At 40.4% G+C, this 19658-nt stretch overlaps 1 protein-coding gene across 3 annotated transcripts in view; it reads left to right on the top strand.

Annotated features, from left to right (window-relative positions):
* The window catches only part of LOC127003947 (uncharacterized), a 31419-nt gene extending 12377 nt beyond the window's left edge, over window positions 1–19042 (top strand). The window contains exons 4-10 of one of the 3 annotated variants that reach the window (XM_050871038.1): window positions 169–270; window positions 436–621; window positions 2213–2495; window positions 10995–11093; window positions 12982–13125; window positions 14630–14874; window positions 16840–19042. In XM_050871038.1, the coding sequence (XP_050726995.1) occupies window positions 169–270; window positions 436–621; window positions 2213–2495; window positions 10995–11093; window positions 12982–13125; window positions 14630–14874; window positions 16840–17406 (1626 nt within the window). In that variant the 3' untranslated portion in view covers window positions 17407–19042. Of the gene's footprint in view, window positions 1–168; window positions 283–435; window positions 659–2212; window positions 2496–10994; window positions 11094–12981; window positions 13126–14629; window positions 14875–16839 lie in introns of those variants that run through there. The other 2 variants (XM_050871037.1, XM_050871045.1) reach the window with 2 other exon arrangements.
* Window positions 19043–19658: the final 616 nt, after the last annotated feature.

Raw genomic sequence — 19658 nt, 5'->3', positions numbered from 1 at the left:
GTGGTACAATAGACTCATTCAGAAAACAAATACACACTGCACACTCGGCTCCCTCGTCCCCCAACAGCCAACACAAATATGTGTGTTATGCACCTGTACGGGTGCTCTGTGCATCATAGATCCAGATCCAGATATTTTAAGTTAACAAAGTATGTCTTGATATTTCAGGCATTGCCACAGTATTTGGCCACCAGTGATAAATGTATGAAAACTGATAGCAAAAAGGTTGTAGAGAGTGAGGAGTCTAATATGGAGCATTTTGAACAACAGGTAACCAACCAGGTAACCAATATTTTGGTAGTTAAAAGTGTATGCAAGTTGATAATGGTTATATATACTTTCCCCTCTCTCTTTGATTGATATTCACTGTGAAATGCACTTTTTATAAAATTTTCATAAAAAAATTAATAGCAATGAAACCTATCTTTTAAACAGGAGTCCAGCCATCCAAATGTCAATGCCATAGTAGAGCTTGCAGAGGATGTTGAAAATGCAGCATGTCAGTTGTGGGACATGACTGCTGAGCCTGATGTGGTGTCTTATTTGCTGAACTTGAATGTGGTGGATGTCCTGCAGCTGGCCAAGGATATCATCACACTCTCTAGAGCACCACGTCTCACTGTGAGGAATCGTAACTGATGTTTAAGATTTAGTGCAGGTTTGGATGAATTTTGATGTATACTTGAGCCAGCTTTCTTTCATAGATCATTATCATCATCATGTCACCCCCATTTCCTACATAAGTTGTTTGAGAAGTTAATCTTCAAGAAACAACAAAGTTTTGACAGTTAAAGAACAAAAGACTACTGAGATAGATACCTGTGACACTACATATTCCTAAATCATTCTTGTACTATCGCTGCTGATGTTGACATTAGCAATGATCACTGTGTCATTGCTGACCCTGTATGGTGCCTGCCCATTAGCCATTAACCCCTAAAGGGCCGGAGGCGGCTATAGCCGCTTTTCCATGGAAGGGCCGGGGGCGGTTATAGCCGCTTTGCTTTTTTCGCGCTAAATTTATTTACTTTTCGGTAATTTTCGATGACCATTCGTTGGCAACACTGCCAGAGATATGTTTAGGCTACTGCTTCAGAATCTTGCCCGCTCTCACGATGGACAGGCGTACTGACACGGATTCTGACGCGTCCGATTTCCTGCCAGACCCTGCCGAGCCCAGCAGAGCAACACGAGAATGAGAAGAGTATGCTACAATGACTCCCAAACCACACATCACAAGACTGTGTTACATAGAGAAAGCTTAGAGTATTGACTATATATAAGAATTAGAGCATGGGGGCATCCGTTTCATTACGCACTAGTCAAGGCCACACAAGCGAAAGCGAGCAGAAGCGGGCAAGAGCCTCGCTAACTCCAAAAGTCTCTCCTCTTCAACTCAATATTTCTCCAAAACCACAGCACATAGAAACGTTTTCATGCAATAATTAAAAAGAAGAAGAGTTGATGATGACTATGACGACAAAGTAATTTGTTATTGCATTGTAGTTCAGCAGAATCAAGTGTGTGAATATAGGCTATTTTCGGTGTTTGGTGCTGAGGAGCCGGTCCTGTGGATGTTGTAGATGACCACCCAGGCCGGCCCTTTAGGGGTTAAAGCTCTAAGGCTAGACAAGGGCTTTTCAGCTATGACAGGTTGCAATCTTGATTTGTACATTTTGTCACAGATATCTTACTCTCCATCCAACACTGACATTCATGTTTGCGTTTAGTCTCTCTATGAGCATCCAGATTCTAAAACTTTGAAAATTTATTCCTTGCCTTCATCATAGTACTATTTTTTTCAAATCCATTTCAGTGTATTCCCTCACTATGGTCACACTGTTTCAAGAATGCTCTTAGTTTGTCTCATAACTTATGAGTTCTCTTCCTAGTGCCATAATTATTAATTTAGCATGGAAAATAGTTTTATTGCAGGCAATTGTGAAGAGGACTCTTCTGCTGCTGCTTTAGTACATAAGGGAAATCAGAAAATGTTGCCACATAGTTTTAATAACAAACAGAAAGGTTCACTGTTAAATAAAATTAGACAAAAATCACAAAATATTTTACAGTACTCCACCAATACCAGTTATTTGAATTAGAGACCAGAAATGTACAAATTATCCAAGCTGAGCAGACATTTTTATTTATATCATCTGAATGCAACAAATGATTACCACCAAAATATTGATAACACTTTTTCCCCATTCAGGAAGTTGTGGTTGGTGTAGTTGCCAACCTATGTTGTCAGGCTGAGGGTTGTGAAAAAGTTGTTGAGAGTGAGATCCTCCTGCCCTCCTGCTTGGCCATCTTACATACAACCGATGATGTTCCTACCCTGGTGGAAGCCTTCCGTCTTCTGAAGCTTCTGCTGTGGCATGCCACATATCGAGTACCTGTGGAGAAGCGCTGCCGGTACCCATTGGTTACTGCACTCAAAAGTCATGAGTCTATGAAGGAGGCTCTTGTGTTTATGCTTAAAAACAGTTTGAGTGGTTAGTATTAAAACTTAAAAACTGTATGACCTGAATCTAATGAATTTTGATAGCATGAATTCCAGCTGTAAACTATTCATTCCATTTGAATAATAGATGTGAATGGTGAAGCACACTCAGTACAATTGTCTCATGTCACCTACCAAAACAATCAACTTCCAACTAGGTGATGACCCATGAGTGTCTTTCTGCTTCAGTTGCACTTGGTACTATAGACTCCATTGGCCTCGAGAACACCAAACTCGAGCTGTCACTCACGGAGACAAGATATGGCAGTGTCGCTCTTCCCCCTCAGATCCCACTGGGGCGCTGACTGTCAAGTGTCTCTAAATAGTTTCCAGGTGTAAGAGAGAGAGAGAGAGAGAGAGAGAGAGAGAGAGAGAGAGAGAGAGAGAGAGAGAGAGAGAGAGAGAGAGAATCAATCGCACACACACACCTCTCTCTCTCTCTTCCACTTCTCCTCATTTACTTTAATCCCTCCTTCCTTCCCTTTCTTCCTCATTCCCTCCTTCCTTCCCTCCTTTCCTTTCCTTCTTATCCTTCCCTGCTTCACTCCAGTTCTCCATTCTTTCCTTCAACAAGAGAAAATAATCTGCTGGATCTGGTATTAGTAAGCGACCCCGACCTCATTCGCGACTGTGAAGTTGGTGAAAAAATTAACGGTTGCGATCACCACTTAATCTATTTCAATGTCAACATAAGTCACAAACTCGTAGACAATCCGTGAGTGATACCAGACTACAAAAAAGCAAATTTCAACCTCGCCCGTGAGCTGCTTCCCTCTGCGACCTGGGACCAACTTCACCCAACCGACAATACAGTCGACAACGTGTGGAACAACTTCAAAGATAAGCTTTTGGGAGTAGAAAAGGCTACAGTGCCTACGAAACCCAGGCGAGTAAATGGTGCCGTAGATCCACCGTGGATGACCAGAAAAATAAAAAGGGCGGTAAACTTAAAAAAAAGGAATTATAACCTAATGAAAGAGAATGACACAGCCGAAGCCCGTACACAGTACCAAAACAGCCTCAGAGCTTGTCGCACCTTTATTTGGAGTAGTAAACGCAACTACGAAAAACAAATAGCGCGTGACATCAAGACAAACTCAAAAAAATTCTTTTCATACATTAGATCGAAAAAGAAAGTAAAATCCAATATTGGTCCCCTGACAGACGAGACTGGAGCTGTAACTCAGGACAGCAAACAGATGGCCAGAATCCTCAACAGTAACTTCGCATCCGTATTCACAGTTGAGGACATCGAAACCATGCCCGAGAGCCCTGACCCGCCAAGGGGAATCACGCCCCTGAAAATTGACTCAATATGCGACCAAGAAGTGAAAAAGCATTTGGATAAACTCGACACGAACAAGTCAACAGGACCTGACGGTTTGTCCCCGTGGTTATTAAAAGAGCTTAAACAACAAATACTTCAGCCACTCACTAACATATTCAACCAGTCTGTTCAATTGAACAAAGTCCCGGAAGACTGGAAGATGGCGAACGTAACACCGATTTTCAAAAAAGGAGACAAAAGCGTTGCATTAAACTACAGGCCCATAAGTTTGACATCAGTGGCAGGAAAAATACTCAAAAAGATTATTAGAGACAAACTTGTTAAGTTTCTAGAAGACAATAATGTAATCTCCGACACCCAGCATGGCTTCAGAAACAAGCGCTCCTGCCTAACGAATTTATTAGACTTCTTCCAAGGTATATATAAGAACTGGGATGCCCACATCCCCAGTGATGTTATATACCTGGACTTTCAGAAAGCCTTCGACAAGGTACCGCATGAGCGACTCCTTAAGAAACTGCACTCGGCGGGCATTGGAGCCAATCTGATCGCGTGGATAAGAGATTGGCTCACCGGCAGAAAACAACGAGTACTACTCAACGGACAGCCTTCCGGTTGGCTTCCAGTCACTAGTGGAGTGCCTCAAGGGTCAGTGCTGGGACCCATTCTCTTCATCATATATATCAACGACCTCGAATCAGGACTGAAATCCACAATATCGAAATTTGCTGATGACACCAAGGTGGGGGGAAAGGCCCTCTCAAAGACCGACTGCAGAATCATTCAGAAAGACCTCAATCACATTATCGAATGGTTGGAAAAATGGCAAATGTCCTTTAATGTTGACAAATGCAAAGTCATGCACATTGGGTCCAGAAATAGTAACCACACATACATCATGAATGGGAGACCTCTGCAAGCGATGCAGGAGGAAAAGGATCTTGGAGTCACTATCAGCAGTGATCTGAAACATGCGAATCACTGTAAAAAAGTATACAACAAAGCCAACACTGTGCTTGGGTTCACAGCGAGGAACTTTGAGTGTAAAACGCCAGATGTGATGCTGTCCTTGTATAATTCCATGGTAAGACCACACCTCGAGTATGCAGTACAGTTCTGGTCTCCTAATTATAGAAAGGACATTGATTTACTGGAAAGGATTCAACGACGCGCCACGAAGATGATACCAACCCTAAGGGCTCACCCGTACGAGGAACGACTCAAGCGACTCAATCTCTTTACATTGGAGAAAAGACGCCTGCGAGGGGATATGAATCAAGTCCTCAAGTATCTGAAAAAATTCAATAACATCGATTACTCCAAATTCCTTGAACTGCAAACCAACCTAAGAACTAGAAATAATGGTTTACCCATTCAGTCTAGTCGGAAGTCGGAAGGAGTTTCTTTTCAAACCGAGTCATCCGTCACTGGAACAATCTTCCTTCAGAAGTAGTAAATGCGAATACTATCAACTGCTTCAAATATAGAATCGACCGTCACTTCGCTGCGTCGGGAGTGAATTGAATATCAAGGTGCTTTCATCTGCTCCTCAATGCCGTGGTGCTTTCATCTGCTCCCCAGGCCCCAAGTGGCTGCCGAGTAGATTAAATCACCAAAGCGAGCAACCTCGTAATGAGCCAATAGGCTTTCTGTTGCCTGCATTTTCATGTTTCCATGTTTCTCTCCTCTCTCCCATACTTTTGGCTTTCTTAAATCTAATCTCTCTCTCTCTGACGGCAATGTAGAGGACGCCTGGCTAAGCTTTAAAAATCACTTACTCAGCAGGATACATTTGTCCCCTTGTGTGAGAAGCGAATTAACACTAATAAAAGCCCACCTTGGTTTAATAGCGAAATTAAACACTCAGTCAAGGAGAGAAAATTGTTTTATAGATTAAAGAAAGAACAAAGCTCGCCCGAAAACATTAGACTCTATAATGATGCCAGGCGACGAGTAAACAGATTAGTATGTCAGGCAAAGCGTAGATATGAAGAAACTATTGCAGCCGACTGTAAAAATAATCCGAAATCCTTCTTCAGTTACATAAGGAACATAAAGGCGATCAGAAGTGGAATTGGACCCTTAACAAACAGCGACGGTGCACTAGTGACTGACAGCCAACACGTTGCAAACCTATTAAACAATTACTTTTCCTCGGTGTTCAATACTGACAGTCCTCCCACCACTACCACCAACACCAGTACTAATGTAAATCCCGAACATGCATTGCCTAACTTTGAAATAAAACCCGATAAAGTCCTTAAAGCCCTCCAGTCACTTAAAACAAATAAAAGTCCTGGACCTGACAAAGTATATCCAACTCTACTCAAAGAAACAAAGAGCGAAATACTCTCCACCCTCACAACCGTATTCAATATGTCCTTGCGAAAAGGCATCGTCCCTTCAGATTGGAAAAAGGCTAATGTGACACCGATTTTTAAGAAAGGAGACAAAAAAGTACCAGGTAATTACAGGCCCATTAGTCTAACTTTGGTTGTAGGTAAGCTACTTGAGGGCATAATTAGAGACAAAATTGTGAGTTACCTTGAAAGCCACTCATTAATTGGGGACTCACAACATGGCTTCCGAAACAAAAGATCCTGCCTATCAAATCTATTAACCTTTTATAACGACCTCGTCACTGTTTATGACGTAACTAAATCACTGGACGTAGTCTATCTTGATTTCCAGAAAGCGTTTGATAAAGTCCCACATCATAAATTACTTTACAAATAAAAGCAAATAGGTATTGACGGTCAAGTAAACCAATGGATCGCGAATTGGTTGAGCAACAGACAACAAAGAGTAGTGATTGATGGATTTAACTCAGAGTGGGCGCCGGTCACTAGTGGCATCCCTCAGGGCTCGGTTCTTGGCCCAGTGCTCTTCATTATTTACATCAACGACGTGGATGTTGGACTCAATAATCGCATTAGTAAATTTGCAGACGACACAAAGATTGGTAACTCAGTTCTCACTGACGAAGACAGGCAAAGCCTCCAAGAGGATTTGCACAAAATTTCAGCTTGGTCGGATAGATGGGAGACGCCCTTTAACGTAGACAAGTGCCAGGTCCTTCAAGTTGGAACGAGGAATAAGAAGTTTGATTACGAAATGCGCGGCATCAAACTCAAGAGTGTTCAATGCGTTAAGGACTTGGGGGTCAAAATTGCGTCAAACCTAAAATTCTCACAGCAGTGCATCGATGCAGCAAATAAAGCGAACAGAATGTTGGGCTTCATTAAAAGAAACTTTTTATTCAAGAATAAAGATGTAATACTTCCACTCTACAATAGTTTAGTCAGACCCCACTTGGAATATGCGGTACAGTTTTGGTCTCCCTACCATGCAAAGGATATTGCTAAATTAGAAGGTGTTCAGCGTCGGGCAACGAAAATGATCCCTTCCTTGCGCAACAAATCCTATGAAGAAAGGCTTTCCACCCTTAACATGTTCTCTCTTGAGAAACGTCGCCTCCGAGGAAAACTGATCGAATGTTTTAAAATACTTAATGGTTTCACGAATGTAGACAGATCAACATTGTTTATGATCGATGACACTGCGCACAAGGAACAATGGCATAAAACTCAGATGTAGACAAGTAAATTCAGACTGCACCAAATTTTTCTTCACCAACGTTGTAGTGCGAGAATGGAATAAGCTCCCACCATCAGTGGTCCAGTGTAACACGATTGACTCCTTCAAAAAAAAGCTCGACCGTCATTTCCTTCAACTTAGTATCAACTAGAGTAGAAATGCAATGTTTTGGAGTCTTCTGATTAATGTAAAATCACTTAGGTTTAAGGACAGACCACCTAGTCTGGACCTTGGGGTCTGTGTGGTCTGATTTTCTATGTAATTCTATGTAATTATCTATCTTTCTCTCTCTCTCTCTCTCTCTCTCTCTCTCTCTCTCTCTCTCTCTCTCTCTCTCTCTCTCTCTCTCTCTCTCTCTCTCTCTCTCTCTCTCTCTCTCTCTCTCTCTCTCTCTCTCTCTCTCTCTCTCTCTCGTGTGTGTGTGCACGTGTGTGTGTGTGTGTGTGCATTTGTGCGTGTGTGTGTGTGTGTGTGTGTGTGTGTGTGTGTGTGTGTGTGTGTGTGTGTGTGTGTGTGTGTGTTTTAGGGTACCAATGTATCGGTATCAGTATCAGTGGGGCTCCTGGGGTCAACTCAAAACGAATTGACTATAGTACTTCTGCCTGTGTTCTGTGTTGTGCCACTTTTTTATTTCAGACACTATTTATATACTAATGTTGCCAAGGTTTTTCATACATAATCTTCAACAATATACTTCAACTGCAAGGCTATTAATTAGGCTCAAGATGTAGTGACACGACTAGCCTGATGGGTGAGCCTCCCATAACCCACTTAGCCAGTGGGGTATCTCTTTGGCCAACTGGTAAAGGAGTGGCTCTCCCGTTACGCTGGTCGCGGGTTTGATCCCCAGTGCCGGCAAACCTTTCCTTGTCTGGATTAATTTCTCGTGTGTTTCGTTACACCCAGTGGTTGTGTGTGAGTGTTGTAAAGAGAAAAATTCTGGCTTTTCAAAGAGAGATATTTAATCATTAACTGTTCCATTTTATAAGCATGTAAATAGTTCTATAGCTGTCCCAAAGTGTCTTAACTATTAGTTTTCTATCAATTATTTCATATTTTGCCACATTTTTCTCTCTTATATGCAAGATATTTTTTTTGCCTCTATATACTGCATTGTGACAGCAATGAATTCTTTGTACCACATGCTTTCAAGAAACAGTCTCATAATTTCATAAAAGTTTCAAAGAGGAAAATTAAGATTCATACTGTTGTCATATGTTCCTGGAGTAATATAAATACACATCCTAATGAGATAAAAACCTAGTGTTCTTGGAAATAGTTACTGATGATTTTTACAGTCCAAGTTTCTCCTCTTGTCTCTAATGTGTAATAATCAAGTGGTATTTGTTTATTCACTTAGTCTTGTTACACTGTAGTATCAGGTAGCAGTCCATTTCTTTAATTTAAAAGTACAATGTTCAATTTTCACCCAAATATGTGGAACAGAGACTTGTTTGTAGCACCCATATATTGGGCTTTACACTGATTGCCGAACTAGGATTTTGTTACATTAGAGTTCTAAGACATTTTACTGAGGCATAGTAAAGGGTTGGTGACTTAATTGTGTACCTTCATTCCCTGTTTTCTTCATTCTTATATTTTTTTTCTCATTTCTTTCAGCGTACAGTATAACCTATTTTCCTATCACCATTAGCTCTTACTCCTTCCTTTATACTCAAGATACTGAAAATCCTCCATTTTCTTAATTTTAAGCCAACCTAACGTACTTTATATTTTTGATTGGGGTCTTTATTGCAGAGGGTGTTGCAAAACCAGCTAGTTTGCCTCGCTGAAATCATAACCCAGCTCATATCAGTTGCTCTCAAAAGCACCTTTCCACTTCTAACCTTCTATCTGATCGCCAGTATGGGTTCCGCAAGGGGCGTTCTACTGGTGATCTGCTTGCCTTCCTAACTGACTCTTGGTCATCCTCTCTTAGCCGTTTTGGTGAAACCTTTGCTATTGCGCTGGACATATCAAAAGCTTTTGATAGGGTCTGGCACAAATCTTTGCTTTCCAAACTACCCTCCTACGGTTTCTATCCTTCTCTCTGTACCTTTATCTCCAGTTTCCTTTCTGACCGTTCTATTTCTGCTGTGGTAGACGGTCACTGTTCTTCCCCTAAACCTATTAACAGTGGTGTCCCACAGGGTTCTGTCCTATCTCCCACTCTTTTTCTGTTATTCATTGATGATCTTCTTTCCAAAACGAACTGTCCTATCCATTCTTACACCGATGATTCCACTCTGCATTACTCAACTTCTTTTAATAGAAGACCCACTCCACAGGAACTTAACGATTCAAGGCTGGAGGCAACAGAACGCTTAGCCTCAGACCTTACTATTATTTCCGATTGGGGCAAGAGGAACCTGGTGTCCTTCAACGCCTCAAAAACACAGTTTCTCCACCTATCCACTCGACACAATCTTCCAAACAACTATCCCCTATTCTTCGACAACACCCAGCTATCACCTTCTTCAACACTAAGCATTCTCGGTCTATCCTTAACTCAAAATCTCAATTGGAAACTTCATATCTCATCTCTTACTAAATCAGCTTCCTCTAGGCTGGGCGTTCTGTACCGTCTCCGTCAGTTCTTCTCCCCCGCACAGTTGCTATCCATTTACAGGAGCCTTGTCCGCCCTCGTATGGAGTATACATCTCATGTGTGGGGGGAAGTCCACTCACACAGCTTTCCTTGACAGGGTGGAGTCAAAGGCTCTTCGTCTCATCAGTTCTCCTCCTCATACTGATAGTCTTCTACCTCTCAAATTCCGCTGCCGTGTTGCCTCTCTTTCTATCTTCTATCGATATTTTCATGCTGACTGCTCTTCTGAACTTGCTAACTGCATGCCTCCCCCCCTCCTGCGGTCCTGCTGCACACGACTTTCTACTCATGCTCATCCCTATACTGTCTAAACCCCTTATGCAAGAGTCAACCAGCTTCTTCACTCTTTCATCCCTCATGCTGGTAAACTCTGGAACAATCTTCCTTCATCTGTATTTCCTCCTGCTTACAACTTGAACTCTTTCAAGAGGAGGGTATCAGGACACCTCTCCTCCCGAAATTGACCTCTCTTTTTGGACACTCCTTTGACCTCTATTCAGGAGCAGTGAGTAGCGGGCTTTTTTTTTTTTTTCTTTGCGCCCATGAGCTGTCTCCTTTGGTGTATAAAAAAGAAAAAAAAACAAAAAAAGAAAAAAAAACTACTGTCTCTTGCAACTTCTGATGAGCTGCACACGACTTTATCTTTGAACTTCACTCCCCTCAGAACTTTCAGTTTCAAACCAGCTGGTCTGGACTGTTCCACTTTGGTCAAATGAAATTGTATACTTCTACTCAGCAGTCCTGCTATCACCTTTTCTGATGCATCCATCCTAATCAAGTGCCAAGACAACTTTGCACGTCCCTGCCTGACTCAGCAATCCTAAATCTCATGGTGTTTTCCACTTTTGGATGTTGTAAAAAGCTTATTTTGTTTTAATATCCATAGACATTTAAAAGTACCATAGTTTGATTATTACTAATTATTAGTTTTTGTAAATTTAATAGATGGCATGAAAGATGGAGAAAGTCATTAATAACAATCAGTTTATTCATTTCAGATAACCTTTTGAATGCAGTATTTGAGTTCCTGGAGGCCTTGCTATATCTATGGCTGCCACTTGACCAGTGCTATATGGCTGCACACTATTCAGAGTCTGGTAAGTTTAGTTAGTTTCAGTTTTTTTAGATCCATCAGTATTATTGTCATTATCAAGTTTTTCTTTTCTTGCAAAAAGTGAGTGCATTTATCAGTAGGACTTCTGTGGTAGCCATCTTGGTAGAGAATTCTAGAGCAGCAGAACCATAGATGAATTGATAGATGAGAAAAGACTGATAGATAGGACGATAGCTATTTATTCCACTTGTAGCTTCTCCATTCCAGTTGTATAATTCTTATTTTTTGTTTTGCTGGATTTAGAATCCTCACTTGTACATGCAGTTTTCCATCACCTCTTGTAATGTAGGATGTTTCTGCTTGCTCTGTCAGCTTTACCTGTGAAAATAATTTTCACCACTTTCCTCTTCATCTGTTCAAAATGATCGTCGCATGGTCTTATGTGTTCCATATGTACCTCCCACAATTCATTATCCTTCACGATAGCTGGGCACGATAACAGAAAACCTTATTCCCGATAACCGATTACTGATAATGGAAAACCTTATCGGTGATAACCGATATTCGTTAACTGGAAACACAAATATAGGCGATAACCGATACCCGATATTAATCCACAATTCCGATAGTACTAGCTAGCGATAAGTCCGATAGGCGAAAACGATACTATATTGATATTTCAAATAAAAAACATACATTAATTCAAATTTTCATTATCTGTATTTTAGAAAACTTACAAAACCTGAAAACCACATGTTGACACCTACCTATGGATGGTAATACTTGAAACGCCTGAACCGGTGTTGTGTTATTTGCCGTCCCCACCGTCAAAAGCTGGCGCTTTTGTTTACAAACACTGATCTCTCGTGAACTGTGCATGCTCAGACCAACAAGCGTAGACCTGTACAGTCTCACAAAGTTTTTTAACCGTAATTAAGAGTTGCTGGAAGGCTGAATCAGACATACAGTACCACTACCACCATCCCCGCTGTTTCTAGAACGACACTCTGTACGAGTTGTATTTATATGTACAGAGTGTCGTTCTAGAAACAGCGAGGATGGTGGTACTGTATGTCTTATTCAGCCTTCCAGCAACTACTCTTAATGTGTTAAAAAGCTTTGTGAGACTGTACAGGACTACGCTAACTGGTCTGAACATGCGTAGTTCACGAGAGACCAGTGTTTGTAAACAATTTTGACGATGGGACACCAAATAACACAACACCGGGTGCCTTCAGTACCATGGCATGCTCACAAATGAATATGGAATATCAAATTTGAGGCAGTGAATAATCATTTTTGGGGCAAAGTTAAATGATTTTTCTCTTTGATACATTTATTTTTGAGTCTAACATGAAAAAATAACCAAGTGTTTTAATGTTGATGATCAAAGTATGAAATCTCTTCACCGAAGATATTTCATACCCCGAAGTTTTTTCATACAACACCGGGCGCCCGGGCCACGCATGCGCAGTAGGGAGGAGACAACGTTTTTTTCTGAGGTGGAAAAAAGTAGCGATTATCGCGTTTGGTTACAAAAGTAACGAAGATACCGATATATATTTAAATAAGCAGCGGATGGCCGATAACCCGATTTTGTTATCAGCGATAAAGTATTGCGATAACTTATCGCGATAACGCCCAGCTATGTCCTTCATCCTATCAATTGTACCTGCCCCACAGATGCTCCTCAGCATATTAATTTTTATAGTTTCTATTCTCAGTATTTCTTGCATATCAGATGGTAAAATTCTTTTGGATATACCTTTTGTTGCATTCATGGTAATCTTTCAGAATCAGAATAATTTTCAAACAAATTACATTTCAGAGGGTGCATTATGTATGACATGATAATTTTCTGTTAGGATTCATGTGCTTCTCAGATTACATGTCTACCCTTTACTGGCTGATGAATTTAATTCTTTTAACAGGTCTAATTGAGGGAGTGGTTGAGGTGATGAGACACTTCATGAAGGAGTGGGAAAAAGGTGGAGGACAAGAGGAGCCAGCTGCTGTCAGTCGAGGGATTCTTATCCTTTACAGCTTTGTAGCCACGCCAGCAGTCCACACCATAAGTGAATATTTTGATAGTGTTTGATATATTAATACTGAAGGTGCCAATAGACCGTATTGGCTATACGCACAGTGCTACATTTGGCCACCTGGAAAACTGTTTAGAAAGTATTTGCCTTAGTGAACTTGATCCTTTTTTGTTGTTGTTTCGGAATTCTGGAATACGAGTCATTGTTTGGAGCCCACTGTTCAAACACTGTGCATGCTTATCGGGAAAAAATGTATATCACTCATTGCTCATAGGTTTTAAGATTTGCGCTGATTTATGGTATGTATGGTCACTGAGTGGCATATGTAAGCAGGGTCATATCTATGGTAATCTACCTCATGAACACCAAAAGTTCAGTCCAGAAGGTATCCTGAGTTGTTTTGTCTCCTGAATATTTTGCTTCTGGCTGTTTTGCTTTGTGGCATCTCTGCTATACCATATTTGACGGCTTATAAGACGCACTTTTTTTTCCCAAAAAATGTCCCAGAAAATCACCTTGCATCTTCTAAGGTCAAGGTTCAGTTTTGGGTAACTTGCTAGTGAAGTTTTAGTGCTGCAGTGGTACTTCAATAAAACTGCAAACCTCTCTGCAAACAAGGTGGTGATCAGTTCTACACCAACAATGGCAACTCTTTTCTAAAGTAACAATGTATAACAGTAGTACTTACCACTACTTCATATGAAATAACACCAGTCAGGAAGAAAATTAAGTGATGACGATTAACCGTGCTTGTACCTAAACAAACTAGTGGACAGTTGTACACCAGACCTGACAACACATGCAAGACACACTTTGTTTTGTTATAAAAGTGTACAATATATTTCAACTAAAAATATGATATAGATAATAAGTAAAATTTATTTTCACACTTCCTGATATTTTAAAAATGTACTAAAATATTACGACAACTAGAATGACGATGTAGAATAATAATACCAAAAATATGATGTACAAAAGTACTCTTGAGTCTTTAAAAGGAACCAGTTCTGGTGGGTCCCAGCAATTATTAAGGGTTTTAAATGTAACATATTGGGATTTGATAAGGATCTGAATACATATCAAACTTTAAAAATGATCTGATAGTGGGGAGGGCTACGAATGTCAGGCGAAAAATCTTCACCTGGCACTCATAGTTTAAACCTGTATTATATTTTTTTTCTTAAATGCCTGCCCAAATTGGGGGGTGTATCTTATAAGCCCATGCATCTTATAAGCTGTCAAATACGGTAATTTAATTTGATGTTAGATGGGTATTATTTCAGAAAGTGTGGTAATTTTAACTTTTGATCTTATAATAAGTACTTTACCCATGTTGCTGAGGTAGACAACACCGAAACTAAAAAAAATGAGCAAACAGAGTAAAGCGTCGCCGTTGCCTTGGAGATGCACACGAGGGGCCTCAAGCGGCTAAGAGGTGAAGTGATAACCACTACAGTCTATTAGGAGTTTATTTGTGATGAAAGAGAAGAGAAAGTAACATATATAATTATATCTGACAAATCTAATGCTTTTTCAGGTAGCTTTGACCAGTATGAATCACTTCTGGAACCAATCTTGGTTAGGTATGTTGAACACTTAGCCAAAGTGGAAAAAGTGGAGGAATTGTATGAAGAGGAAAGATCAGAGAAGCTGGTGTATGCATTAGGTCTGTGTGAGCTGTTGGTGCCAACCATGCGACACCCAGGCATTCTGTTGCATGTTGGCAAACTGTTGGCTCTCACACATGGGGCCAGTCACCATTATGTTGCTGTTCAAAACAAGGTAAGACATTATTAAACCAACCTATTTTTTGTGTTCATGCATACATGTATCTTTATCTCCTGACATTTGTTCCTTTGACTCCCCTCAGGGGGGGGGTTACCATAACAAAAACCCACTTCTTCCATTTTGATGTACTTTTCATTTTTATGTATACTATTTCTCTCCCTCTCTCACCTTCTCTTTAAAAAACTAGTCTAAGTCTGCCTGCATATGAAATACTTTCAGTGGCCAGTGGCTGCCACAAAATATGGCAGCCACTAAAATAGTGGCCGACAGTACTGCCTTGTACCTGCACATAGGTACTTTTTGTGGTGGCCACTGATGAATTTCCAAACAGTGTTGCCATGGATTCTGTAGAGGGTGCATGTGTCTGTGCTTTGTTACTAAAGAGAGTGAAAAAGAAACATAGAAGAAAGTACTGGATGCACCCCACATCAGGTCCTTAAACTCTTGTCTATGATGGTAATCTTAAGAACATACCAGAAAATTCCCTGTCTATTCTATTATTTTTTTTGTTTATTTTTTTACTTGTCTGTAGACCAGTGGTTCCCAATGTATTTGCACTTGTGACCCTTTTCAAAAATCTTGAAACCCTAGTGATCACCATCAGTTTGTTTTACACTTTTTAACACATCAATTTTCAAACATACTCACCCCTGACATGCCTCTGAAGGATGCCCTGATATTCCCTCTCAACACTCACTAGCAGAAGCTTATAGTAGCAGAAAAATTAGAACATAGAAGACAATCTCAAAACGCTGGTAAATTTTTGGTCTTTCACCAGTCCCTCTATTCCGGACAAAACTTGTTTTTTCTGGTAGTTTTTGGCCTGATTTGAATTAATCTGCTTGTTGTTTTCCCACAAATCATCAAATCACTAATAAAATGAGACTTTTCAATGCCTGTTGTGCACCCGTCTCTGTTATAATTGGCATATTATTCTCACCATCACTCATAGGTTATGACAAACAACTAGGCAAGGCACAATTCACATGGTTCTGGTGACACGCAGCATGCAGCTGTTTGTTGTATGGGTGTGGTGGTTGTGTGCTTTTCAAACAATGCAAATGGCAGCCGGGCTGATGTGCGAAATATCTCCTCGTACATATTGATGATGCACAGCTTCTGATATCATAATTAGCATATTATTCTCACCATCACTTGTAGGTTATGACAGACAACTAGGCAAGACACAATTCACACGGTTTCGGTGACATATGGCATGCAACTGTTTGTTGTATGGGTGCGGTTGTGTGGTTTTAAAACAATGCAAATGGCGGCAGGGCTGGTGTTGCGCGAAATAACTCCTCGTACAAGACTCATGATGTACAGTTTCTGATATCATATTTACCCCATTATTTTCACTAATAGTTATGATTAATAATGAACACATGGATATTTTTTTTCCAATATGATTTTTTATGTAGCTTGTACTGCTTGAATTGGCAACAGTGCTTCTTAGTCATAGTCCTTAGTCCTTAGTCATACAAAATAAGAAGCTCTATCTAATGAGAAGGGTAAGAAAAGCCATGTTGAGACTGGTGAAAGACCGAAATAATACCAAAATGATAAGCTCTAAATATTATTCTGCCAATCTGTTTCTATCAAGGCTTGGTGAACCCCCAGCCTCTGCAATCCCCCAGGGGGTAGTGATCCACTGGTTGGGAACTCCTGCTTTAGCCCAATGCAAGAATGAAGCAATCTTTATTTCTCCTTTATAATTTTTTCTTTTAATATCTGGAAGTCTACCTACTACTGTCCTTCATTTTCATTCAATAAACTTTAAAAATATAGTGTCAAAATGTTTGAAGTTAAATTTGCACTTGTTTGGAATTCTTTAGTTCTTTGATAAGAAGTAGCATGTAAGATTTTTGTCTTATCTTTTTAGTACTTAGTCTACTTTTTTTAACTTAAAAAATGATGCATTTTTATAATTTTCAAATTGTACCCCTTTACTTGTCTCAGGATTTGCAAGGATCACAAAACAAGACGGAAGAGAGATCAAGGAATAGATCGGGGAAAAGGCATCGAAGACATAGCAGTGCACATAAAAGGCGCAGCTCTTCAACGGAGGTGAATCATATGGAAACAGATTGTTCAGTTTCATTAGATTCAAATGTATCTACAAGTGGTGAACAAGCAGTAAAAGAACATTGTAAAAGGGAGAAAGAAAACAAAGAAAAAGACTGTAAAACTAAGGTCTTGGGCTCTACAGTGAGTAGTGATATTCAAAAGGGAAGTGTAAATGTAACCACCAGCATTAGACAAGAAAGTGGAGAAAAAGATACAAAAGGTATCTCAAGCACTTTAAAGGAAAGCTTAGCAGATTATTGTGTACGTGTGGTAAGGTGCTGCCCGGACCTGTGTGCTGTATTAACTACTGTAAATGAGTGCCATGTACATGAGGTTGAGCTTTTCTTCCAGGCTGTGAGGTTGCATGAGCCAACTTTAGTTGGTCAGCTTCAGGAACAATTACTGGACTCAGGCTCTCATAATAGATTGGTAACTATACTGTCTGACATGTATGCTTGATAATTACAGGTAAGATAATATAAAGGAACAGTAGGCAGTTACCTGTAAATTCATGCCTTGAGAATGTAATGAACTGGGCACAATTTGTACTTTTGGTTCCTGATTCATTCTCATGTCATCCAGTTTGCTGTACAAATCTTTCACTCCAGGCTATTGGTTGTCAGCTCTTACTTCCTTTAGATCAGTTCCACAGTCTTTCTTCAAATCTGGCTATCTTTTATGTCATCCCTGCTTGCTTTTGCCACCAATTTTACTGCTTTAGATTTTCCTTAACACTTCTCCATTCTTCAAGTGTTTAATGTCATCAAGTCTAATTTCCACAGTTTATGATTGGCATATCACAATTTTTATGTGTGTATAGTAACATAAAGCTGAGACTGGTTGGATGATTATTGACAATGATAAATTTTAAATTATTGTATTTTTTTTTCAAAATAATGGTTACTTATACTCTCTATTTAAAAAATGGTAGGGAAATTTAATAATTCTCTAACAAATCATTGTAAGGATTTTGGTTTTATGTAGATACCATAATTCCTCCCATATCCAACATAATTGGGCCATCAGACCATCCAGATGCAGAAGAAATCCAGATATGGAACAATATCTGGATAGACCTTACCGACAAAATATGTACAGTCATTAGTACCCCTTTTTTACCAACTGCATCCCCTGCACACCACCCACCTCCCACACTGAATTTTACACCTGCTCTGCCTATTTTCATAGGGGTAGATTATATTCATCTCTATACCCTAATTTACTAAATAACTAACAAATAGGGAGCTTATACCCAGGAACACATCGGTACACTCACTCGCTGCCTATACAGTAAACCCTCGATATAATGGACCCGCTTATAGCGGATTTTGGATATAACGGACAAGGTCAGCCGGTCAGAAATTCATGGGGACCGACCAAGAATAGTTTTTGAACCACCTGCCTCCGGTAACTTCAATAGCTTCTGCTAGCCACCTGACCCTCCTCCCTTTATCTGCTGCCCCATTCTTCGGTTACCGTAGTCTTTTTCAGCCCACCTGATGAAATGTTTTCCTCTTCGTGGTCTCCATTCAAATGAAAAATGTATTTATACCACAAGAAAGTGTTATGCATCAATCCAGGACGTAAGTGTAAGGGAAAATAGCCAAGTGTTTGTGAGTGTCGGTACTGACACAAATTAAGGGGGTCGAGGGGTTTCTAAGCCCCCAGTTAAGTAGGTTAGGTTAAGTTATGTTTGGTTAGTAAATTTATTCAGAACGCTGTGTGGGGTAAGGAAATACGCAGCTCGGGACAGGACATGGAGGCAACGTGTGTGGTCCAATTCGTGAGCTGGTGTTGCGAGAAATACCTACCTCCTTGCAGAAATAAGTCACTCTGCTGTCCGTCGTGCATGTGCACTGTGGGAATACACTGTAGGAAAAACATTAATTTGCCTGGTTTTGTTCTAGTTTGTCCACTTGTGATCTTTCTGAGTGGTGAGTGAAATGTAGAAACAGTAAGCAAGTTGAACATCTCTCTCTGCGAGTTATTTTGCGGCTGCAGCTGCAGGCTGTGCCAGGTGTAACACAGGCATTAAAAAGTCAGTCAATTAATGATTTGTGACAGAAACAGTTAACAGATTATTTTATAACACCCCCCCCCCCAAAAAAAAAAAAAAAAAAAAAAAATTTTGTCTCCCAGTGTGAGATTGGCAGTGTGAGATTGGCGCACTTGTAAAATTTTACCTGTTCCACAGAATGTCCCAGAGTGCCTCATGATGCACTGAGTCAAAAACCATCTTGAGATCAACATAGGCTGTGAGCAGCCCCTTTTGAAACTCATGTTGGAATTACACAAGGACGCGAAGTGCTAGGACCCCAATTACCTGTTGACTTGCTGGAATTGAACCTGGATTGCTCAGGTCTCTGAAACTTTAACAGATGAGATTGAATTCACATTAGCAGCAGATGAGTGAACATTTTGCCCAGCACATTGAACAATGTAATACCACAGTAATTGTTGCAGTCCCCTTTCCCTATCCAGATAGGGACAACCAACCCCCCTTTTCTAATTAAGGGGAATGGCACTAGACTGCCACATGGCAGACAGCACTGCATGCAACCCATGGATCATGACTTAACCCCTGGCTTTGAACACCTCTGTGCTGACATTGCAGACCCCAGCTGCCTTTCCACTCTTCAACTTTCTCACATCCTCTCTCACCTCCACAAGAGATGGTGGAGTTTTGTCTATTGGTGGATCAGCAGCTGCCA

Source organism: Eriocheir sinensis, chromosome 3, assembly GCF_024679095.1.
Source record: "Eriocheir sinensis breed Jianghai 21 chromosome 3, ASM2467909v1, whole genome shotgun sequence".
NCBI classification, from domain to species: domain Eukaryota; kingdom Metazoa; phylum Arthropoda; class Malacostraca; order Decapoda; family Varunidae; genus Eriocheir; species Eriocheir sinensis.
Note: the sequence above shows the minus strand (reverse complement) of the source record. Positions and strands in the feature narration are given on the sequence as shown.